This window comes from Abrus precatorius, unplaced genomic scaffold (assembly GCF_003935025.1).
Source record: "Abrus precatorius isolate BTA unplaced genomic scaffold, Abrus_2018 Scaffold7, whole genome shotgun sequence".
In the NCBI taxonomy this organism is placed as follows: Eukaryota; Viridiplantae; Streptophyta; class Magnoliopsida; order Fabales; family Fabaceae; genus Abrus; species Abrus precatorius.
Window position 1 is genome coordinate 32,877,082 of NW_020874417.1, and position 26,000 is coordinate 32,903,081.

General features: G+C 30.0%; 2 protein-coding genes across 2 annotated transcripts; both read left to right on the plus strand.

Moving 5' to 3' along the window:
* The first annotated feature begins 521 nt into the window (after nucleotides 1-521).
* LOC113871825 (MADS-box protein AGL42-like) lies at nucleotides 522-9,366 on the plus strand. Its single transcript, XM_027508922.1, has 9 exons — nucleotides 522-677; nucleotides 938-986; nucleotides 1,141-1,325; nucleotides 3,958-4,036; nucleotides 5,407-5,468; nucleotides 5,688-5,787; nucleotides 5,904-5,945; nucleotides 6,032-6,073; nucleotides 9,232-9,366. Exons 3-9 carry the CDS (start codon nucleotides 1,144-1,146, stop codon nucleotides 9,364-9,366), a joined length of 642 nt encoding a protein of 213 aa, XP_027364723.1. The 5' UTR covers nucleotides 522-677; nucleotides 938-986; nucleotides 1,141-1,143.
* An 8,656-nt stretch (nucleotides 9,367-18,022) lies between these two features.
* Nucleotides 18,023-20,483, plus strand: LOC113871826 (serine/arginine repetitive matrix protein 1). The gene is made up of 4 exons (XM_027508923.1): nucleotides 18,023-18,215; nucleotides 18,323-18,405; nucleotides 18,569-19,606; nucleotides 19,794-20,483. Exons 1-4 carry the CDS (start codon nucleotides 18,023-18,025, stop codon nucleotides 20,481-20,483), a joined length of 2,004 nt encoding a protein of 667 aa, XP_027364724.1.
* The last annotated feature ends 5,517 nt before the right edge of the window (nucleotides 20,484-26,000 follow it).

Consider the following 26,000-nt stretch of genomic DNA (forward strand, 5'->3'; position numbering starts at 1 on the left):
ATATATCGTACTCTTAGTATAATTTTATAATGATTATATTAAAATATAATTTTATTTAGACAAATAACAATGGTGTTTAATATTTTTATTATCACAAAGCATTTTTATAATATATTATTTAAGTTATTATTCTTTGTTGTTTTAATCAATAATTGTAAATATATAATTGTATTAAATACTTTAAAAAATCACTATTTGTAATAGCTTTATCCAGTTCAATTGAATAAGAGAGTACCTTTTGTAAGGGATAGCTAAAATTTAAATAAAAAATTATTCTTCAGAAATGATGTTTATTCCAGGCAATCGCGGTTGCTAATTGTTTTATTCATTCAAATAGAAAGGAGAGATTTTGTTAAAACAAATATTTTGCTTTAAATGGTTGTTTCTCAACTTTGCCAAAACAAGGCAGACAATTGGGTGATAAAGAAGCATATTTAAAACGAAAGTGTTTTTCATTTTTTTATGATCGCTTTTAACTATTGGGGGATCGAACCTAGGGAGGATGACAAAAATGAATGGAATAATACAATCGTCTGTGGTTTGAGAAAAAGATAGAACATATGCTACTTTGCTGAAAGTGGGGTACCTTCTAGCTAGGGTTTCCAGAATATTTGCCTGTTCTTTCTACCACTACCTACAGATAGCTTTTCTTCTCTTCGATTTTAACCTGAAATTTGGTGAGTTTTCCTTTTCCTTGACCTATGCTGAAGCACCATGAACTCTCCTTTCTTTGCTCACACCGGATTGGAATGCTTTAATTTCAACCAGTCTTGGTGGTCAATATTTTCTATCACATTTAATTTGCTGCATGTTCTCTAAAATAAGCTAAACCAATTATTTCTCTGTAAGATCCATTTGGACCTCGTGGATCAATTAAGTTCTTACAGCATATTGTTTGTTATTCTGACCTAGATTGTGGGTTTTACCCGTTTTGCAGCTTTAGAAAAAAGAGTACAAACTAAAGGGAAGGCGTTTCTTTCTAATCTGTGGTGATATTTTGTCCCTTACCCTTTCTAATTTTTGTACTATCTCATTTAACAGTGCTAGCTTCATAGTTTAGTTTGTTCCATCAAAGGCTTGGCTTAAATTTTAACCTTTATTTTTTTTGGATTACGTGCTCTTGACTGTATGTATATATAGGAGATGGTGAGGGGAAAGATTCAAATGAAGAAAATTGAGAATGCTACAAGTCGTCAAGTGACATTTTCAAAGCGTCGAAATGGTCTTCTAAAGAAAGCTTACGAGCTATCAGTTCTTTGTGATGCTCAAGTAGCTGTGATAATCTTCTCACAGAGAGGACGGCTCTTTGAGTTCTCAAGTTCCGAGTACGTTCTCCTTCACTATACTTATTCTTTCCGGTTAAGAAATACTCTTATCAGATATGTTCTCAAGTCTGAATAGTCCAATAATCCAAGACCGTAATTTTTCTCTTTTTCATATATATGTTTTTCTATCTTAGCATCAAGGGGAGTGACCCCGAATCCTCTCGAGTTTACGCTGGCGAAAATAAAATTGGACAGTTCTGTTGTTCTTGCGTAAACTAGAGAGATGTGAGTCTCTAGTTGAGAGGTTGTTTGCTTGTTCTAGTCTCAATCAAATTTGTTTTTGCTTTTAAAAAAGAAATAGTCCAATAGATATTTTGTTATGATTGCTCAGACATATATACCTGTGATACTGATATGAAAGAAAAAAGGGTGTGGATGCTTGGTTTGCTGGAGGGCAATTGTAGGATCGAGATCGTTAATTTCTGCCTGATTCCTTGGGTAGTCTTTGTTAATTTGTTTCTCTACCTTACGTTTTGAGGTTTGGTGAAATCTGCAGAAAAAGTACAAGAGAGTTTGTGGGGCTTCATTTGTGGGATTTACTTCCATTGTGTGTGACTTGGTACTGACTACTGAGAGGGCAATCCTGAAATGTTCAATAGATTTTCTTGCTTTGTAAAGACTATTCAATTCAGTGTTGAACTCCTTTGGCTGAATGAATTGGATGTTGAATAAATTTAAATGTCATCTTTAAGTTTTAATTCAACAGTTTTTTTTAAATAAAAAGTTAAGAGTCAGTAATTATTTTTTTATTTATTAATAACTATAATGGATTTTGATTGTAGTTTATAGTTATTAATAGAATTTAAGCCTTTCAATTTTTGAAGGACAAATTTCATCCTATAAATACATAATTTTATTGTTGGACAAAATGATATATATATATATAAAGTTTTTTTTCTCTATCGATTTTCAATTCTACATTGGAAGCCCCGTGGTTAAGCTTGGTACCCTTTTGAATTCTGATATAAGATCATTTAATTATTCTCAAGGGAAGGCAAGTCTATTTTGGTAATGTTCTTCTTCCGGAACACCCGTGTGCCTAGTTGGATTTGAAGTCTGCAATATCGGAGCCATATCCGGCCAGTCTATCCCTTAAACAGTTAATATAGATGACTAGAGCCTATGCAGAGTTTGATTTGCAATATCTTGTAGGACGATTTATTGTCATGATCTCTTGTACTAAAATCACTTTAAATGGTCTTATTACAAAAATAATTTAAAATGCTCGTTTGGTGAATAAATAAATAAATCTTATAAAATAACTTTTTATCTTATTTTTAGTATTTAATTAAATAATAATACGTAAGAAATCTATTTTATGACATTTTCTATCTATTTCTCTAATATAAATTTTTATACTTTAATATAGTATAATATATAATTTATTATCTTAATATATATTAAACATTAAATAAAATAAGAATTATTATACTTTTATCTTCTTGTGATCATATCTTTTTTTTTTTTTTTCTGTCCCATCTCAACGACCCAACGCACTTAAATGTTACAGAGATTTCATTCTAAATTCAGGCCCTCCCCTCCGTCTACTTAAATGTCATTCCATTTTCCACTTTTTCCGAACCGTGAGACGTGGAAGTTTTTGGCTTTTGCGGAACAAGATGTGGACATTTTCAAGTGTAGTGCAGGCATGTGTTTATGTATGCGGTTTTCCACTAAGCAGTGCTAACTTAGTATTTGTCTTAAATATCTTGGAAGGAGGGATTCTACCTAGTATTTGTGAACAGTTCTATGTCGTGCATTTCGTACACATTTCTTAATCACCCCATTTCTTAAAAATTTCAAACAATTTGGTTTTAGGACTAGGAACAATAATACATAAGATGTGTGCTGAATAAATTATGGTCGGATAATAAGCTATAGGATAATTTATTTATTTGATGAGAGATAATATGTAGGTTATGTTTGTAAGTTCAATAACATGGTGCAGTGTAGGCCGTCAGCATTGATCAATTAGATTTTACACGTGCGATTATGGGAAGATGCTGAGAACAAACAACGGTAGATGCTACGGAATGCAGCAGAAAACTTTAGAATACTAGGTTTAACAATTACGTACTATTTCAACATCTTTCATTTGTGGACCAGACAATAGCAATGACATCTCGTTATCTTATTCAAGCTTAATAATGTGAAAATTTGTCAACCCTTTGTGCTAGATGACTTAAAAGACAAATTCGTAATAATATATAGTGTGTGTTTCATTTCTGGTTTTTTTTTTGTTACATTTGAATGGATGCATGCGTTCATATTGAATAACGTTCATCCAAATGCTATGTACAGAACTGAGCAGATCACATGATGTGGTAGAGATATATATGTGTATCTCTTTCGGTGTGTTTGTTTTGTTTTTAATTTCCGTTTATATGTTTTGACTAATAATTATAAAATGTCACTTAGATTTTACCCCTTGCTTTGTGTTTTATTTTTTGAAAAATTAATGTTAGAAATAATGAGATGTTTTTACAATTATTAGAAAAACTTTATCAATTGAAAATAAATGCAAAAAAGTAACTAAATACATCCTTAATTAAATATCTGGCTGGTTTTACAGAAATCTTAAGCATGGTTCTTTAGTATAATTTAACTTCTTTTTTTGTTTTAAATACTTCAGCATGACAAAGATTTTGGAACGACACCGGAAATATAGCAAAGATGTTCACACCAATAAGTTAAGAGACGAATATATCCAGGTTTGTCTCTCATCTTACAAATTTAGAAGACATGATAATTCTAAAAGGAATTACTAACATTTGTATAACTCTAATGGCTTGTTTGTACTAATCGTGATCCTAAACTTGACTTACCCTTCATTAGTAAACCAGCTTCTCCGTTTCTACGATATTTCTCCCCGTTTCTTATTTTAAAAGGTATCCTTGATAAGATTAAACTAACAAGTATTGACATAAAATAGTAAACACACATAAAAAAATTTAGATGGAGAGCATTTATTTCCAGAATCTTTTAGAAAAATTGTATAAAATAAAGTACGAGAAAAAGCCTTACAAATTTTAGACTTATATTTGAAGTTTAATTCAGTTATTAATTATCTTAACTTTGATGATAGATGAATATAACAATAACTTAATTAGTGTGGTCACAAAGTTCAATGTAAATAAGAGGGGTTCTGTAGAAATGAAGAGTTACTTTATTAGATTGAATAAAAGGTGTTTTGGAATAATGCAGCAGCACTAATTAATATAATAGGATGCATCAAGGTGTATGGAAGAAGCTAATCTATACCCGTTCACACAACAAGATGTTAACTAATTAAACAAATGACAGATCATCTTTTAAATAACTCTAATAACCAAATGGCATATGCTAAATGTATCCTAATGTCTTTAAGCTTCTGTTAATTATCTTTGTAAGTTTTGTTTTACTTTCTAATTGGCAATGTCCGTTAAATTTCTGGCAGAATTAATGGTTTTACCAGTAGAATGAAAAATATCCCATTATTTACACTTACACGTATTGTGCATCTGGTGGAATATATGAGGTGGTCTATGATTAAAGATGTTAGATGTGTTGCTTATACCAGCTGTATATATTGGAAAGGGTATGGTTGCATATATATTGTAAGTGTGCATGTATTTAAGTTTGTTTATTTTAAGGAAATATTAATTTATATTTTCCTAAAAGAAATTAAAATACGATTATTACTTATAATATAAAGGGAACCACTACATTATTTCACATTTGCGGGACAATTCTGCGTTTGTAACCTTAGTACAGCGAATGGCTTGTGGTTTATAGCCCTTGTTAGTGTAGTGACAAGCCACAGTCATGAGTTGGTATGTATGTATGTATGTGAGTGTGTATTTTTGTCCCGTGTGTTGATAATGTTTCAAGCGATATTTGTTTCAGACGTTGGAAGTTAGACTCAAATTTTATAATATGATTGAGAGCCTGTATAATTTGAATGTTCAACTACTGATAAATATTTAATACCGCAAACTTCATAGACTAAATATATACTGGACAATTTTCTAATGATATTGACATCTTTATTTTTTTCATAGTAATAAGGCATATATATTACTAGCTTGTCTTTTCCATGCAGCAACTGAAGTTTGATTCCGCAAGCATGGCAGAGAAGATTGAGCATCTTGAACTTTCTAGAAGGTCACTCCTTGTTTTAGATGCTAGCTGAATTATCCTACTTCTAGTTCATTGTATTCAACTAATTTTATCCGTGTTTGTATGTGTTCGCATGTTAGTTGGTATAGTAGTGGGTTTATAGCTGCTGCCACCTGAGTTGCTTTATTTCTTGAATGCTCTTTAACATCTTTTCGATAGCTACACATTGCCTACAGTTTTTGCTTCATTTTTGAATGATTTTAGGAAGCTGCTGGGACACAACTTGAGTCCTTGTTCTTATGGTGAACTCCAAGGAATTGAGGACCAGCTGCTGAGAAGTTTGCATAGTGTCAGACTGAGAAAGGTAAGTAAAAACCTAAGTTAAGATTACAGATATTAAATGCTCTAGTTGCCTTCTAATTAAATTAATGAAGAAACGATAAATGGATTTAGAGATTTTGATCTTCCTAATTTGTTCAGGCTGAACTATATATGGAGCAGATTGAGCACCTGCAATCCCTGGTAACCAAAATTCAGTGCTGCTTACATGGAAACACTAGTGTTATGAAATTCCTTTACACCTAACACATTTTTCCCACTGAATTCAGGAGAGTAACTTGGTCAAAGAGAATGCCGAATTGAATGCAATGGTGAGATTCTGATCTTTCCCTGGTTTTGATCCATGTAGTTGATAGTGCATGCATTAACTTTTATCTTCCAAAAAACAAATGAAATAAATAGATTCTTTTTAGCTTTGATAATAAGTTGAGGCATGGAATTTGATTGGGTGAAAGTTGGTTAATTAGTATATTTTTGTAGCGAAAAAAATTAAAAATGAATTTTTCTGCATATTATCTGAGAAGAGTTTATTCATCTTTGAATTTAATCTTTAAATATATCACGATCTGCTAAATGCAAGGATCGATAAACTTTTATTTGTATTTTTTTTATACTTCAAAGCAGTTTTTTCGCTCACTTGAAAACAACTCTTCCTATGACAATTGTTTCATTTTGGTGTTTCTTAGTTTACAATTATTTTAGATTATCAGCCTATCTTGAGTCAACATTTTATTTAACGAGTTTGATTATGTTAGTACATAACATGTTAAACTCATTAATTAATGTGACAAACATCACTAAATCTGTTTTCAATTTTTGTTTTTCAATATAAAAAGAAACACGTGGTTAAAATAACACTATTTTTTAATATTTATATTTATAAATATCTTCTGTATTTCTATATTTTATTTTATTTATTTTTTGTAACATATTATATTAATATTTTTATCTCTTTCTTTCACCCCTACATTCCAAAAGTGAGGTATACCAAGATGATTATCTTCTTTTTAAATTAAAGTATCATTCTTACAACTAGAGGAGACAGGTAAGGAAAAGAATAGAAAAGGGGGGTAGGTATAATTTTGTTCCTACTCACTCATAAATTTTTATTTTTACGTTAACGATCCACTAAAATAAAATTATTATATTTTTAATGTAACTTTGACATCACATTATGTGGAGATAAACACTTAAACAAATAATACTGACTTTAACATTCACATAATAATACATTTAATTTAGTTTATTCAAAAAGTATTTTTCTTTTACAGTTTTCAGAACCATAATTTGAATAGTTAAAACACATACACTCACAGCAGTTTTTCTAGCTTGTATAAAATTAAAGGTACATAATAAAAAATAATTAATAATAATTTTTTATTAGATATGATAATATTTAATATTATTTTTAATAACAATATATTATATATAAATTTTTAATTTGTACTCTTTACAAGTTAAAAAATTTGCATGCGTGTGGAATTTAGTGTAGATTACCATAGAATTATTGTAAAACTTTGCTATCAATCGATTGCAGAGCTCAAAAATCATTTGTTAGCACCAACCTTAATTTTGGAATTCTACAGAAACAAAAAACAAAAACCGAAGAGCATGTATACCTGAAAATAGTAAAAGGAGGAAAACCAAGTAATATAGGGCTAATTAGTGTGGTCATTTACTGGTTACAGTCGTAAATCAAAGAAATTCTCAGGATCTCATCCTCGTATCGCTTGATCTAAGGTAATAAAGGAGGGACGAGTTAGGATCGATATAGGTTTAGTTGTCTAACTTTTCTATTCCATATATTAAACTTAAGTCTTTATTTTTAAATAAGAATAATTTTTTGACCTATTCTTATCTTCATTGTATCACATAGTTTCTTGGTATTGAGCATTTATTTTTTTTAATTTAGTTTAAATTTCAAATACATTTAAATAAATTTGAATTTCAAGATTATCTATTGTATCTTAATTAGTCTTAATTTTAATATAATTATAAATTTTTTAATTTTGAAGCATCATATATTAATAAAGATAAAAAATTAAATGATATCTGAATTTAAAATTTAAAGTTTTTATAATTTATTTTTTATTTTAAAATGTATTTTTATAATTTGATATTCATTATTTTTTTAAATTTATAACTTTAAAATTAATTATATACTATATCTATATTTTTTGTTTTTAAGAAAATAATTTAATAATATTCCGTAGATTGCATAGAATATAAACTAGTTGTAAAAAATATGAAAGCTTTTCATCTATTATACATTTGTTGCTCCTAATTATGAGAGGTAATTTCTAATTAAAAGAAGTTGATAACACCAAAAAATCGAGTAATGTAATATTCTCACTCAAATATTTTATAATATTTTTATCTTTATTTAATTACTTATTGTGTATTATATTTCTCTCAAATTTTATTTTAAATTTTCTTAGTTTCACCTCCCTGTAGAAACTATTATAAAATTTTTAGGACAGAATAACATTATTCTTAAAAAATATATATAAAATTAACCAGTATTTTGCATTAGTATTTTTCTTGACAATATTTTAAACAACGGTACAAGATACAGTGGGCGATAATGTAGTGGGATTTTAGCAGTGAGTTGTCTACACTTTTAAATTTAATAAAAGTCTTGAAAAGTTGGTCGTTATTCTCTGTAAGTCCTTTCATCAATAGAAATCATGATTTTTTGAGTTAATTCTAAAATGTAATTAATAGAAATCACGTCATTTTCAAGTCTTTCACTTAGGTCTTTGGAATTAATTACGTCAAAAAGTATCATATTGTTTCGATAATGTAAGTAAAATTATAAAATATTATATTCTACAAACATTCAATTTAAACACGTCACAAAAAAAAATTCCTATATATAAATACAAGCATTTCACCTTTAGGAAGAAAAAGGAGTCGTTTAATTTTAAAAATATATATTTTTTCATTTTTATTATAAAATGATTATCTTGTTTTTATTTTAGTTTTAAATATTTGCATAAGAAACAATAAAAATATTTTTACTATTTCTTATATAATTTTAAAATAAAAAATAATATTTTCATAATTAAAAATGAAAACAAAAACAGAGCATTCCTTAAAATCAAACAGTCCTTCAACTTATCATTCTCAAAGGGATTTTTTTTCCTTAAAAAAGTAACATTCATTTTTTTAATAGCCAACTTTCTAACTTCCATAATTATCTTGTCCATAGAATTTGCCTCTATCATTTACTCCTTATTTTAATTTAAAGATCTCGTAAGTTCTTCTTCTTCCGACACATGCATTCTCTTTGAATGATCTATTAATACTGGAATTGCAAAAAGGTGTATCCAAAATAATATAAGAATGGCACGATCCTCTTGGAAATAATAGTTACATTACTTAAATTTAACACTTTGTCTAAAATGTGAAGATGGAATCTGTACTTAGGGAAAGGGCCACTAAGTTTTGTTATTGATGGCAATGGCAGTGGGCGGAAAAGACATCCCAGCAGCAATGTGGTAGACACAAACAAGCAGAAGCTGAAGCAGCACCACGCTGTTCAAATAGCCAGAGTTTAGATGTGGAGACAGACTTATTTATTGGACTGCCAAAGCAGCGTTGATAGCTTATATTATATACGTAGATATTAATCTTCTAATCGTTTTGCATGATCACAAATCTCAACGTCGTCTCAAGAATAATATCCTTTCCTATCTTATTGTAAAATCTGATAGATCTCCATTATTCTCAAGCTCAGATCAATTATAATGTTCCTCTTAATTCTTCCTTTATTGTATAGTCTGGGCTACTTTATTTGTTCTTATTCATTTGAATTTGGGATAAATAAGGACATTGAAAAAGGGAAAATGTATGTATTAATTAAGACACATGAAAAGGAGCCTTTTAAACATAGGTTCCAAATTTGTGTATATTTTTCGCTTACTTTATCATAGTGATGTTCACTCTCTCTCTCTAGGTTTTGGTGTGCGTAGCTTCATAAATCAAAACGGGAAATTTGCAGCTAGTTAGCGTTAGTGGTCTACATACTAGTTAACTAGTATCACTGTTCCATGTCATTGAAACTGGCTTTGGATGAGTTGCAGAGATTTTTGTATGGCCCATGATAGAATTCTTTTCTGGACTAAACTTAGGTAGACATAAGATGTAACATGCGTTGTTTGTTTCTTAAATGTATCTATCTATCGTTGTTAAAAGATAATTCTTTTAGAAAGTTCATATTCCTGATACCCCTCTACTTTTCTCTTTCTTTTTGATCATTTTCCTAAAGGACAAACAAAATCAATAATGAAATATCCGTTTTAGAAATGATAGCCAGGTATATGTGTGCCTTTCCCTAGTATAATCGATGACCTGACAAAATTTTCAGGTAAACACAAACCTAATATCATTGCGAACAGTAATTAGGACAGAATTGACGAATAATGTTGTGACATACCCTTTGCAAAGGAAAAAAATATCCAACTCTATTTCCATGTTAATGATTTGAACATTACTTCTGATAGCTTTCAAATTTTTTTCCGCGCGGGGGTGATTCGTAGCTTATAATCAACATTTAAAAGAATAAATTATGGTTTTATTCTCTGAACATGTTATAGTTTTCTTATTTAGTCTTACACTTTTTAAAAGTCATAATTTTTTTTAAAATTTTGTACGTAATTTTAATTCCTCAATATTCTTCTGGTAATTAGGTTTGTTACGTGTTGTTTTTGTTTACTTTCTCTGGTCTCTCTAAAAACTATACCATTTTTATTTCGTCTTTTTAATTTTAATAATAATATTATTATTTAATCCCTTTTTTTCCAGAATTATTTAAACAATTGATAGACAAAACAAACGAAAACGTGACAGAGGGATTGCATAAATAAAAGATTTAGCAAAAGCTCAACGGATAAACTGTGTATGGTGTAAGTATATACTTAAGGACACACCTCTATAATACTGACTGTGATATTTTGTAAAAAAAGGAAAGGAAGCTTCCTGGGATTATCATTTTAGTTGTTGAAGTGAATTATAAGAATTGTTTTTAACTTTTTATACCACCGTCTTTACCATCAAGTACATACATATTTCTCATTCTATCTTTTTCTAACTAAAGTATTTCTTTCTTTACACTTGAAAGGGTTGAGTATCTGTTGTATTCATATTTGCAATAGAATTATCTTATAACTGATAATGATTTTTTTTTCATACTAGATGGATACTGTTCAATTAATTTTTTTATAGAATTAAAATTTATTTTATAATTATTTTAAAATTTTAAAAATCCATATTTTATTATATTCAATATGACTGAATTGAAGAGATAATGTTTTTAAAATTTATGTTTAAATTATAAAAAATTTTAATATTAAAAAAAGAAAAAGCCACATGATAGCCGTAATAATAGTATTTTCATTTAAGATAGATTTTAAAAATTTTCTTGTGTGAGAATAATAACTCAAATTTAGTATATAGAAGTATATTAAAATAATTTTTTTGAATACAAAAAAATTATATTAACATTTAAATTTTAATAAATTAAAATATTTATTATATTAATTGTGAAATTGTGACCGTATTGAAGAGATAAACTTATAAAAATTAAATATCTAAATTAAACTTGATTTTAAAAAATAAATGCTAAGTGCATGGGAAGTCATATGTTATAATGAAGATAATAACTTCTTAAAATACTCCCATTTAAAATAGTGCGTATATTTTTTTTGATAGAAGAATAAGGATGTATATTTAGTGTATAAAAGTAAATAATAATACATTAATATATAATGTTGACCAAATAACAACATTATTTTCACCAATTTAAAATATAATCACTTAATTAGTCTAGTTAGGATTGCTATTAATAAAAATAATTGACTGAAGTGGGTTGCAATTTTTAAATATAGACCAAAATATTCCCCACCCATCAGTCGGATATCTGATATCTCAGGCAAATTGAGTTGAATCAATGCACATGTTTTCAATTTAATTTCGTCCCTTTTTTTCCAAAAAGGTGTTCATAAATTATATAATATAAATCTTTTCGTGCGTAGCATGGTGAAGTTCGACAGTAATAGTATTATTATTCCATTTCATTAAAATCTTTTCCTCTTGTACTCCATTCTTTTTCCATATATTCTCTTTTTGTATTTTCAATTAATTTTTAAATAAAATACAGACCATTGATTAATGGGTTATGCTAAGCAAGCTAGAAACAAATAAAGTAATATTAAATTTTAATAGTTCAAATAACAAAATTGTTTTCGAAATCAGGATGGTGGGCAGTGGTTAAATAAAGCTTTCTATGAAGTGATGATTCCAATATTTAAATTCTTAACATAATAGGTAAAAATCGTTCACTTGCATTGAGATCAATCAGCATTGAAATCCCAATGAAGTAATTATAATTTGATTCCCCTAATTGTGTCTTTCTTCCATCTTGATGCACTGTATATATATAGAAGGTTTTTTTATTTGTTTGGTCGAGTGTATAGATATAGAAGTTGAACTTGTTTCTACCAGTTCTCAAGTTTGGGCTTTAGTGTTTAATGTGATGAGGGAACACCTAGGCCTACTTCTACTAGGCCCACATGGTACAAGGTAAAATCAGTGAATCTATATTTGTGTGTGTATGTGTGTCCCACTCCTATGTCTCTTATTATTTTTTGGATAATTTGCATGAACAGGGAATGGGACCTCTTGCATTATTTCATTTTATTTCCCATACTCAATAATAGTTGTTTTAAAAGCTGTAAAATTCAAATCATATCCTTTTGTGTATACCCCGACGGTACTATGAGACACATATATTCTCTATGAAAATCTTTGTGCTATGTGAAAGTAAATGCATCAATATGTTCTGTTGTCTAGGTTGGCTTGCCCCATTAGGACCCTACCAGCCTTTAATTAAAGTTTTATAACCATACCAGACGCTCCTCTTCCCATATCTATCTTTCCTTACCTTGTCACGTTCAAAGCTACTTAGCTCTTCCAAGTAGAGGTGTCTATTTTCTTCTGATCATAGCTAGATACCCTTTGTCTGTTTTGGCCTCGCTTGTGTACGTTTTCCATCATTTCAAGATGCAAATCTCAAAGGCTTAAAAAGAACAAAAGTGATAATATAAATAATTCAGAATAGGGAAAAGAAAAATACAAGGAAATGAATACATCACAGTTAGTATCAAATTATATGGTACGCACTCACGAAGTTTGATTCCAATTTAGTATATTAGTATTTTAGAATTTTCAAATCCCCCCGCGAAATAGGACCACTTCAAATTTGAAGCTAAGTTCTCTCTCTCTCTCTCTCTCTCTCTCTCTCTCTCCAGATAGATATAACATAGAATATGGAGCTGAGTCTAAGGGGGGGTCAGGAATGATGTAAGGGGGAATCTGACAAGTTTATTTATGCTGAAACTGAATCTAGCTCTGAAGATGACATCATGTATTCACTTATAAAATGTATCTCATAATATATTAATCTTCACATTTTATAATGCACATTGCAAATCTGTATAACGGATAACATGTTCGTTTTCAAAATACAAACATCATTATTTATTGAGATGTTGGCTGAAATTAGTTTAATGCGTGATCATGTTCTCACGTCGGTCATCGTGCCATATCTAACGATTTGAAATTGTAGAAATTAAGGTTGGTACGTTAAGATCATAGGTGAAGATGAACGAATGGTACTAGAGAAGCACACGATCTCATAATTTATACGAATGTACCATTAAACATACCTTGCGCCTCACGTGAAATTTGCACACGGAACTAACAAAGTATACAGATATTTGGCTTAGGCAAAAGTATATATTTTTATCCTTTAGCTAGTAAAGAGTAGACTGAAGTCCCATACAATGATTTTTCTTTCAGCTCAATTATTTTATTTAAAGACTTCTTAGTGAGATTGTAATTACAGAAAAATTGATTGTATGAATTTAAGTGATGTGTTGGACGAAAGTTGATAAGATTTTTCTAAACAAGTTTAGTTTATGTTTAATATTGAGATCAAAGATGGAGAAGATGAACACTGAGCTTCTTAATTTGCAGCTAATTAACTTGGAAGGCAGGTATTGGGACCACCCTAGAACTAGCCACGTTCGAAAGGACACCAAATTGGACTTCCCAGTTATGATAGAATTATAAGGCTCTATTTTCGAATCTATATAGGTAATGGAAACATTTGAAAGCAAGGGCTTGTGGTCCCTTTTACATCATGATTACCATTAGTAATGTCATCCAAATCTAACTGATGTAACATTTTACATAACTGTTTCAGGGCTTGACAATCAGTGGGTAATTTTCTCAACACTTGCTAGTGACTCCAATTCAGTAGGTAAATAAATACTAGTGTCTCTTATAGCATATTAATATTTTAAATTTGATTATATATATATATATATATATATGTGTGTGTGTGTGTGTGTATATATATATATATAGTTTATTAAAAGTGGCATTTAATACCGATTATTCATTTTTATAGCTTGAACGAAATAGGTGTTTACAATTGGTTGGGAAATATTTTTGGTGGACATAAAAAAAAGTGTCGGCAAACCTGCATACAAATTGTGGGCACATGGTGTACGAAAGTTAAGGGACTTGGGGGGGGGGGGGGGGGGGGGTCCATGTTTATTTCTGTGTCTGAGGTATTGATGACTGATTTTAAGTTGAACAAGAGTTGATGCAGATATCAATTATGTTTGTAACTGAAATGGAGTGGATTGGAGCAGAGTGAGAGGTAGTGGGGTGATTTGAATGTTGTTGTTCATCTAACAATTGAAAAATATTGAATGGCATTGCGTTTTGTTAGGTATTGTAAGAGATGCATGGTACATAGATTGGAGAAGAAGATTAAAATCAGTGGGTGAGTGAATCAGGAGGGCATTTCTCACATCAATGCTCTGCCACTAATTATTTAACTCAGTCAAATCCCTGCCTCTGTTGTTAGCGCAGCAAATATTAATTCATTAGCTCTTCCATAATTCATTCATTTCCTGATTTCGATTCGTGACGTACTGAAATCAAAGTACTGTCCTTTTTCTTAATTAATTTTAATTCAGTTTTTACACGTAAAACTTCTGATGCTCAATTAATTTGGGATTAAAATGAAAATTGCAAAGAGAGATGCAAGAAAAATACTTTTTTATTCGTGAAGTTTGATGTAAAAAATCAAGATTTCATTAATGAGAATATTAAGTGAGAAAAATAAAAACATTGTTAATTCATACTTCAATCTTTATCAACAAGGTTACTTGTATGCCAAAATATCACACGCTGTACTTGTACATAGTTCTGGTGTCTTTTGAAATATTCCTTTATATTTTAATGCCAAATTTTACGGGAGTGAACACAATTATTTATGCTATATTCTTGCATTTTTTAAAACTTTTACACGTTATGGGGTATATTTGGGTTAATTTTTACGTTAAATCAGATATTATTCTCTCTTTAAATGGGTGGTGCAATTAGGAGATAAAGGTGGTGATTGAATATTGGAGCCTTGATTACTTAAAATAGGAAGCACATACCCTTGGATTATTCTATATACTTTTCAATTATTGTAACTCCAATCATTTTATTTATCTCAATGTCAAACTTTAGTATTGTCCTAGAAGGTAGAACTTTTGTTCTATCCTTAATTTGGTATCTGTCGTTCTCCTTGCTCTGTATCTACCCGTTTTAAGGGTATTTTACCGCTTAGACAGCTTTCTCTTACCCTATATTGGATCTAATCATTGATCGTTTTTTCTACAAAGAACTGAATCAACCACTGATAAAGCCTTTATTGTTGGAGAACATGTGTGTGTGGTGTAAGTAGAAATTTATATTTTTAATTTAATAAATATTTATCTTTCAGTAAAAATTTATATTTTTAAATATTTAAAATTAACGTTAAAGATTGATGTTAATATTTTAAAAAATAAAATAAATTTTTTCACTAAACTACCTTTATTGGTGGATTGAGTTTTATCCCGTATTACTTAATGCTTACACTACCTTTATATTTGTTGAAAAATATTAAATTAAGTAATAAAAATATGGAGAGAAAGAAAATTAAAAAGACGATTTTTTTTCAAGGGTTAATATAAGATAAATCACCCATTATGCACTTATTTTTGTTGATCACCATAATATTTTAATATTTATTTAATGTTTTAAAACTTTAAATAATCTCATATGACTATAACATGCCAATATTTCCCCATTTTAAATTTTTAATAAGTGTAGTGTAAGGTTAAGTGTGAGAAAAAGTGACCCGAAATAATGATAATTCTTTTGGCGCGTCGAGTATAGATTTTCACACTCTTTACAATATCCTGTTATAAGCTTCTCTTGTTCTAACTTGTGACACATTTTGGCAAAGGAATATTTTGATTTTATCCAAATTGATACACTACCGAAAACCTTTTCATTTTGTTTTACAAAATAAGAAGTTATCATTTTGCATCTCATAATAATTCACATTGATGGAAAATCCCTTGCTTGGAACAGCTATGAGCTTAACTGTTGTACGAGGTACAGAAGGACTTGGTTTGATTTCGTGACCTTAGTTATAATATAATGTTAAAAATCAGCTATATATATTTAATTGCAATCTTTATTCACACATCACCTAAGAAGCATGGATACGATCCCAAGACATAAATACGATACATATTGAGAAATATGAAAATTTTCAAATATTATAAGCACAACGTGATTTTAATATAATAATAGAATTAATAAAAAATCATATAAAAATACAAATATTAAATTAAAAATAATTTTAATGAGTCATTTTAAAATGATAAAATAATATCATTTATATAATTATTATAATATTTTTATTGATATAAAATTATAAAGCATAAGTAAAATTATTTAAAATAAATGCATATCCAACCTAAATATAACTACTATTTGAAAATATCGTTACTAGCTAGTACATCACACGAGTTAATTTTATATATATTATGTTTCAAAGACTCCAACAAGCTATCAAATCATTGATCATTGGAGTTAGTCGTGGTTAGATCTAAATATTCAAAATGCAAGGTTATTAGACGAATTTGCAGGAACACCTCGTGAGATTTAGCACTAACAGTGAAAGTAGTTCTATTTTCATATCAAAATTTGGACCGGAAAATTATGAACTTCCATCAGAACAAACAGAAGGAAAAAAAAAGCCGCTTATTCGTATCTCTTTCTTGCTGTTGGAACACAATTCTTTCCAATGACATTGAAAATTCAATTCAAAAATGTTATAGAAAGATTAACAGAAGCAGATCTGAAATAAATGTTCAGGATTGACACTTGATGAGTGAATGTGGATCCCGTATGTACAACATTATATAATACTGTATTAAATATAGTTCCACCATCACCCAAAAAAATGAAATTCCTATTAAACTACCATTAATTAGTTCCATATAATAAAATGTTAAAATATTAATTGTAGGTACGTTTACGTGATAGTATTTTGAAACTGCAAGGATGTAGCGATTTCACATATCCCTATTGAGTAATGACATTGGATTGATAATTAGCAAGATATTAATATAAGAATCACCTCACATTAATTGTAGTACGATCTCAAAGCGAGAGAGGGGGCTGTAATTAAAATATTAGCACAGGATTAGGATGAAATTTTATTTACATAAATTTATACATATCTCCGTTATATGAATGTATAACAACTTTTTTTTCCCTAGGATATATAAGCATCAATCTAATACAACAAATGAAGAGAATCAGAGAGGGAGAGAGAGACTGATGGAGAAGAACTAGAAAGAGAGGTGCGTAGTCACATCCTCAATTCTTAATTCCTTTACCCATCTCAGTTCCCAATAAGCAGCAGGCTTGGTTCCCTCCAAGCAGGCTTAGGAGTGAGTGCGATCATGATAATATATATATATATAGAGAGAGAGAGAGAGAGTAATATTCTTCTCAAAAGGTTAAAAATTTTAAAGATGTAAGAGGAAAAAAAAAACACTTGCATTACATCACCACAAATTGAATTGTACTTTAATTCCTTACATCAAATATGACCGTTTTATGCTTCAAGGATCCGCTTTTCTCGCTTCTTCACCTGCATATCCCACAAGCCTTTTTAGATTATCTTGCAAAGACCTCAAACACTACAAAAACAGCCTCTCTCTTTCTCTCTCTGTGTCTGAGACTGCTGGTTACTTATAATGTCATTTTCATTCTGATTTTATCACTTTGACAATCCCATCTACAAATCATCTTTCTTATTTTGAAAGTTGAAGAAAGGCATAAGTTTACCAATTATGGGTAAGGAGTGGAATTGGGGTGGAAGGTCCTCCAAAAGAGGTGGAGGAGCTGAAACACAAATCCCTTCCGGTTGCATGTGTGCAGTCTTTCAGGCCTTTGATTTTCATCCTTTTCACTTTTCATTAAACCACCAACAACCCTCTTTCAAGTCTACTTCTCGCACTCCAGATGACCCCCGTGTCCCCAAAGGTACATTATTCTTTCTATAGTCTACGTTATGGTCTAAAATAACCACTTTTCTATCTCAAACACCTAATTACTGTGGGAACTATGGCTTATGATTTTATATAATTCAGGAGCTGAAGCACCTAGGAATAGCTTGGAATCAGAAGATGGTACTGTGTCATCCATCTCAAAAGAAGAAAATTTTAAAATCCCAGTAAGTTTATATATTGACCCCTACCTTTAACTAACTTTTCACCAATTTTTTATGAGTTTCACCCACTTGTATTTGGGTTTGTTTATTCTGTTAAGTGAGTAATGATGGTAAAAATGATTATTTTGATCAATTAACTAGTTTGTAATTGATTCTTGAAATCCAGAAAAATATTCGAATCAGAACAAGTGGAAGCACAAGATCAACAGGAAGTTTGAGTGATTTTTCCTCCGAAATCAGTGCCTCGCCAGGGACTAAGACACCTACTTTGGTTGCCAGATTAATGGGTCTTGATCTTCTTCCTGATGCACATTCCTCTTCCCCATCTTCTTCATGCCTTTCCCCTCCAAACCAACAAGGTCATAGACCACGGCAACACATCAAAATAATGAAACACAGAAACAGCACAGGCAGTGACAACATAGCCATTCATTCCTTGCCTGAGACTCCAAGAATGTCGTCGGGAAGAAGATCAGATGTTGAGCATAGACTATCTCTCCAAATCAACAAGGAGAACATGGTCCTTGGTGAGGATTTAGAGGTTCCTCGGCTCTCATTTTCAAAAAGGAAATATGATGAGAATAATAGCAGGAGTCCAAGCCACTATGCCAGGCAAATTGTCAAACAGGTTAGAGAAAGTGTGAGCAGAAAAGTTGGGTTAGACATTACCAACATTGTCAAAAGCAGAGATCAAGGAAGGGAAGAATTTGTTAGCCAATTCAAATTCAAGAAACCACCCAAGACATCAGCGAATGAATCCAGCCCAGGAAAGCTCTCAAACCCATCTCACTCTCCAAGACTCAGCAGATTCATAGATACCAAACACAAACCAAGCACAAAACCACCACCAACTGCTGCAAAAGATCAAAACACACCCTCACTACTAAAACCACCATCACCTCCATCTGTAGGAAACATTGAAGTACGGCTCTCAAGAGCTTCAACAAAGCCTCATTCATTGCCAGAGAAAGAGATGCAGAACCAAAAATCTGTCCCAAAATGCAAGGAAACCCCCCATAGAAAGTTGAGTTCCCGGCTCAACAAACCTCCACAGACATCAATCAGAAACAAGCAAGAAGAGTCATTTATCACCCGTCCCCTATCAGCCACTAAAGCCAATGACATCAAAACCAAAAGCAAGAAAACTCATCCCCTTTCAACCAATCTTCTCCCTCTCAAGACGGGCCCTTCCCCTCAAAAACAGGTACCCTTTTATCAAATTGCAACACCTTTCAATCTTCACTTTTTTTACTTGTATTAAAAAATTAAAAAACTCAACTATTTTACAATTTCTGATTAATTATTTATTAACAATACATTAATTTCTTCTCTGTTTTTTACTATTCATTAATTTTTGCGTGTCTATTACGGTAAAAAAAAAACAGTCACAGGTATGTGATGACACTACTGAAGAAGCAAAGCTCAGCACACGGTTATTTAGTTGTTCGCGCCATGCGTACGAACAAGAAGCGACGCAAACACTCGCAACCCGAGGAACCAACATCGATGAGGACAAATCTCAACGGACCCTGAACACCACCACCGGAGCTGACGATGAAGGACCAGAATATCAGTACATCTCAGCCATTTTAAGCCGTACTGGAGTATACAAAGCTACAATACCTCATCTTCAATTTCAATGGTTCTCTTCAACACACCCATTGGACCCTTTCATTTTTCACCGTCTTGAGCACTATCCAACATCTGATTCCTTTGTTTCCTTGTCTAACAAGGATAAAGATTGCATCTTTAAGCAGAAACACCATGTGGGTCTACGTTGCAACCGTCGCTTACTGTTTGATTTAGTCGATGAGTTGTTGTCGGAGATTCTGACTAGGCCAATGTGTAACCGTAACCAGGGAGTAGTGTTAGATACAGTGTGGAAGAGGATTCGGAGTTTCCCACGTGCGAAATGTGAAGTTTTAGAGGACATTGATGGGTTGATAGAGATAGAAGAGTTAAGAGAAGGAGAAGGAAGAGACTGGTTGGTGGGGGAGATCGAACGAAACATATGGGAGACGTTGGTGCATGAAACGTTTACCGTTATGGTTGGTGACGAGGAAGGATGGGTTTGCACGTAAACGACGGCGTCGTTCGATGTTGCAGTGGGTGTCACATGGGATGGGAGGGGCTTCACGTGATGCCATCGATCCATCATTCATGGAGGATGGGTCCCACTTTGAAGCCACGTGGTTTTGTGAATTAAAACTCATGATTTTGGATAAGAATCAAATCCCATTACTTAACTATTCTCTCTCTTTTAGTAGGTCTTCTATACATACTAGTGCATCTTTCTCTGTAAAATTCCTTCTTTCTTGTTTATAGCTTCAGGACGTTTAACAAAGTTATTGAATTTGTTTTTGTTTTTTTCCAGTAGTAGTGTTGCTGTACTCGTGCATTCTAACGATTGCAACCCCTACTATCACTTTCTCTGCCCGCATAACATCATGTAACTGATGGAAGGGAAATGTTATTGTAACATCCTCGTTAGACACATTGCAGAGAGATTGACCAAATTTAAGAACAGTGTTGTGAAATTTTTTAGTGCAATTTCTCCAGTATTAACTACCGTAAGCGGACACACACACACACACATATATATATACACACACATTAAATGTCAATATGTTCTCTTTGAAAAAAAAAACTTATGACTTCATATGACTTGCATGCTTGCCTCTGATATTTGCATAAAGTAATAAAGATATCACTTTATTATAAATATTTGTATAAAAATAAGTAATTACAAGCAATTATTTTTTATTATAATATCTAATATATCTTGAGAACAAAAAAATATAATAATATATTTTTATATAATAAATTACTATTTATAAATGCTTACATTCAACTATTAAAATTGAAGACAATATAATATTTTATAAAATGCATTTTCATCAACTATTAATGTTGATGAGTTAATTAGAGCTAATATTGTTCGAGGACACAAATTCAAACAAAAATATTAATTAAGTAATTATAAATACTAATTTAATTAACTTTAATTTTTAGAGTTTAATATAAGTACTTATAAATTGTAAATTTTTATTAAAAATATAATATTTATTACACTTTCATATTACTAAGATGATAAATAATTTTTTAAGAAAATTACAGTAGTTGAAATACATGAAAAATCGTGATCGATGTATTTATATATTATGTGTGTATGTATGTAATCCAATTTCAAATTTTTAGCTTGTGTTCTACGTACATTTGTTAGTATGATCTCTTAATTTATATAAAGGAATAACAATGCTTTTTAAATTGTGACTTATCAAGAAAAATAGAATTGATTATTTTATTATGAAAGGTATTAGGATATAATATTATGTTTTTCTTTTACTCTATTATAAACAGTTTTATTATTTTATTGTAAACAGTTTATCAGTTACACTTTTTGTTATTTTCTTATATACTCTTTGTTATTTTATTATTTTAAACAGTTTTATCAGTTAGCACCTTATTTAAGTTGTACTACTATATGACAATTCAATTTCAATTTTTCTTTCAAAATGATATGTTCATTTAATAAAGGGTAAAACTTCTTCGGCAATAACAAAACAATATGATTTTCTTCAAGTTATAGATAGCCTCATGCATTTATATGTTGCACTACGCAACTGAAAAGGAATAAAACCAGAAATTTCCATACGTGCTGTTAAAATTTATGTTTTCAAAAAAGGATAGATTCCCCCTATAATCCTTTATTTTTTTGTCTGGGCCAGTGTGTTAAAATTTGTAGTACTGATAAATAAATTGCATCTTCCCTTAACAAAAAGATTGGCCACTGCACTTTCTTTTCTCTTTTTATGTTAAATTATTGTCAGCTTTCCCTATGTGAGCCTTTTCACCCAATCAATTACTCATTATTATTGAATGCACTATCATCATCCAAGCAAAGTTCAGTTCATGTTGTGAAAATAATTGATAATGCATGCAGTACCAAACAATCACAAACTTATATCCCAAACCTTTGAAGGACACGCACAAGAAACAGATCTATAAGCGAACCATGTGTTACTCTAAACAGGTAAACATTAAATTGGACACCGCCATCCATCTTCAGTCTCAGTCTCTTTACCTGTTTCCACCATTTACGATCAGACATAGTTACACAAACCTACATGTCGCCCATTTAATTAAGTATTTATTGTATTGTTGTTTGAATTTCCCGCTTATTTTGTCTGTGCTACTAACAGTTTAGGTTTCGGCTGTCATATATAACTTTGATGTTATTGAATATATTAGTAGCATGTGTTGGAAAATTTGTGTTCCAAAATAGAGTTTGAGACGAGTGAACATGATTTTAAAGACATAATAATGATGATTGGTTGTTTCTCATTAATTTTTCTCTAATCTCCCAATAGCATTCTTTTTGTTACATCGCAAAAGCATGTTTGACTAAAAGCGAAAAAATAGTTTTTGTGATAAGAATTCAATTTTATATTAAGATTTATAACACTTTTGTTATAGAAATTCCAAATAAATAAATTCACTTTAAAATTAATTTTATAAAATAAAAATAATATGTTTACAATCTCTCAGCTAATATACCCACTAAGTGAAACACGTATATTGAAAAAAAAATATGAAGAAAAGTGGTAATTGACTCGAGCTTTTGGAAGAAAGTTCTTTAACATTTGAAACTTGAAAGTGAAGGTTCAGGTTATTTCTTTTGTTTTCGATTACTGATAATCACAACCAAATGAAAATGAAGAAGGTGATTATTTTTAAATCGGGATTCCCGTAACATAGAAATTATTAGACAGAAAATATATATAATATCTTTCTTTAAATAAAACTTATGAATTCTATAACCAAATATAATGACTTCATATTTGATATAAATTATATCTCTCCCTCCAAAATCTCCTACTGTGTTATTCAAGAATAGAAAAGGATAAAAAAAAACATGTTCTTTTGTGTTATATTTTCAACACTTTAGCTTGTTCTACAAAAAGGAAAAAGTGAAATACTCGCATAGAAGTTCACAAACGTTTTCATGCAAAATCTCATTATTTTTCTGAAAAACTAGTGTGGTCTTGCGCTAGATTACAATCTCAAACTTCCATGAAGTAAGAACCAAATAGAATATGATTCTCTGAGCATATTCCACCTTTTTATCCTAGTTCAAAAAGTGATGCATCCGCTTTATAGTCCTCCCTTTTCTCTTTTTAGGTACGAGAAAGAACAGTGTCTGTGCACTAAGTTTTATAAAACTTTTTTTCATTCATATTATATTCAAATAAAAAAAATATAATGCCTTATAAATTTGTTTTTTAAAATGCATCTAGTAAAGAAAAAAGAAGCTAGATTCAATAGTAAAATGATGGTAGAAAAAAGTATATCATAGTTACCTTATAAAAATATGACATGAAATACATCTGGGGATATTTATTAAAAAGCCATACATAATATATTAACGATTACAATGGACAAGATGCTGATGGAAGAAGCCAAATATTGAAAAACAATTACATATAATTGAATGATCTCAAGTGGCAAAAGGGATACCTTTATGCTAACAGGTTTGAGAAAGAAATTCAAAATATAAAAAAAGAAATAATTTGAGTGGAAAAATAGTAAAAAGATGAAGAGATTACTAAGTTATTTGACATAAGAGAAATATAAAAAAAAGGTGAATTTTATGCGAATATTATAATAAATCTTTTATTTTAGTTTATTATTTTAATATGTTTGATTAAATAATATAAATATTTAATTTAAAATTACAAAGTATAATATTACTTAATAATAAAACAAAAAATAAATTTATTATAATTTTTTCATTGTTTACTTATTTCATAAAATAAAAAAAAATCCAAAATTAACTGTTAGCACAAGTAAATGACAAGGAAAGAAAACCATCAGGGTGCATACTGCACACGGGGAATAAAATCACGGAAGAATAAAAATATAAAACTGAAAAATATTGTTTCTTTCTCACTTTCTTGACATGAATGTCGAGATTCAAATTGTTTGTGAGGCTTTTTTTCGTTTTTATATTTTTTAGCTAAACCAAATGTAAGAAAGAAAAAAGAAACTTGATATAAATTTGAAAAAAAATAATTAAAAGACAAAGTCAAAGCTTAATTTAAATTTAAAAGACAAAATAATTTATTAAATATGAATATATTGTTGTTTGATTTTCTAGAAATTTAAATCTATATGGATTTCATCTTTAACTTTTCTCATTGCATTCAAAAGCTTCAATATCATGTTTTTGAACTGCAACTTAAAATTGTAGAGTGTTGTTGCCACTATTAGTGTTTCATTTTGTAACACATAAAAAACAACTCGTTTATTTTAAAATAAATTTAAATGTAACACATATATTTATCTTCCAAAGGAAATGAGTGCATATTTTACAATAAAAAAAAGATATCATAATTTAAACATCTCTCACGAGGAGAGGATAATGTAATTTACTAAAAATAAATTATGAAAAATAAAAACTTAAAATAAAGAAAAACTAGAAACATCAATTTTAAAGTTAAGAAAATTAAGAAGGATCTCCTTAAGAACTCTGAAGGAGTGACTCAGTCAGTAGAAACAGAGATACTATATCAAATAACTTATAATTTGACTGTGACTCTGTTACTACAATTAGAGGTACTCCCATCAAATAGGGTCTCTGTTGTTACAAGTTGAGGTACAATCGTTGCAGGTGCAGCCTGATACTGAGTCATAGATTTAATACAGTACTTGTAGCCGAACGATCTTAATTGCAAGAATCAGAGTAGAAATAGGGAGTTAATTATTCTGATAACAAAATGAAAAGAAAAATGATGATATAAAATGCATGTCCCATCACCAACTGGTACAATTGTGAGAACCATTGTTGTCTCTTTTCTTTTTCTTTGTAGGTCTCCCAAAAATTCCATCATAAAACCATGCTTCACTTTCAGCTGATGCTTCTAAAGCCTCTTATCTATGTTTCAAATTCAATAGTATATTTGCTATGCCACAATAAACCTTTGTTTGAATCAATCGTGATTTAGTTATTGCTTTCTGTAAAGTAAAGCACTGAACTATCCACGTTTTACTTTCGAGACTTCTAAGAAAATATACTCCTTAAAAACCCACATTTCGTTGCTTTGTTTTCTCCACGTACCTATATTTATTTTCGTAAAATTTGTCTGGTTTAGTTGAAAATATTAAAAAGCTTTTTGAACCAGTTAGTTCAATAAAGAAATACTAACAATATTACCTGATAAATGTGCTTTTCGACGCATTTCTTGTAATTGAATTTTTTTTTATTACGTGAAAGCATTAATATTATAATTCAAAATAAAAAACAAACTCATTACAAGAGTTTGTTAAAATATATTTTCAAAAGAATAAATTGTTAGCATTCCTATAGTTAGTGTATTGCTATAACTGTAGTTGTTTTCACTTTCTGAAATCAGTGAAATAAAGAATACATAGCTTTGCTATTGATGAATATTCATGATAAATCCATGAATACATAGATTTGCTGACTTAATATTCATGGATCTAATAAAGTGGTATAGATGACAATTTGACAAACAAATTACAAGCGCTGGTTCCTTTTTCAACTAAAAAAGCAAAATGAGCCGGAGGTGCTCCTTAGC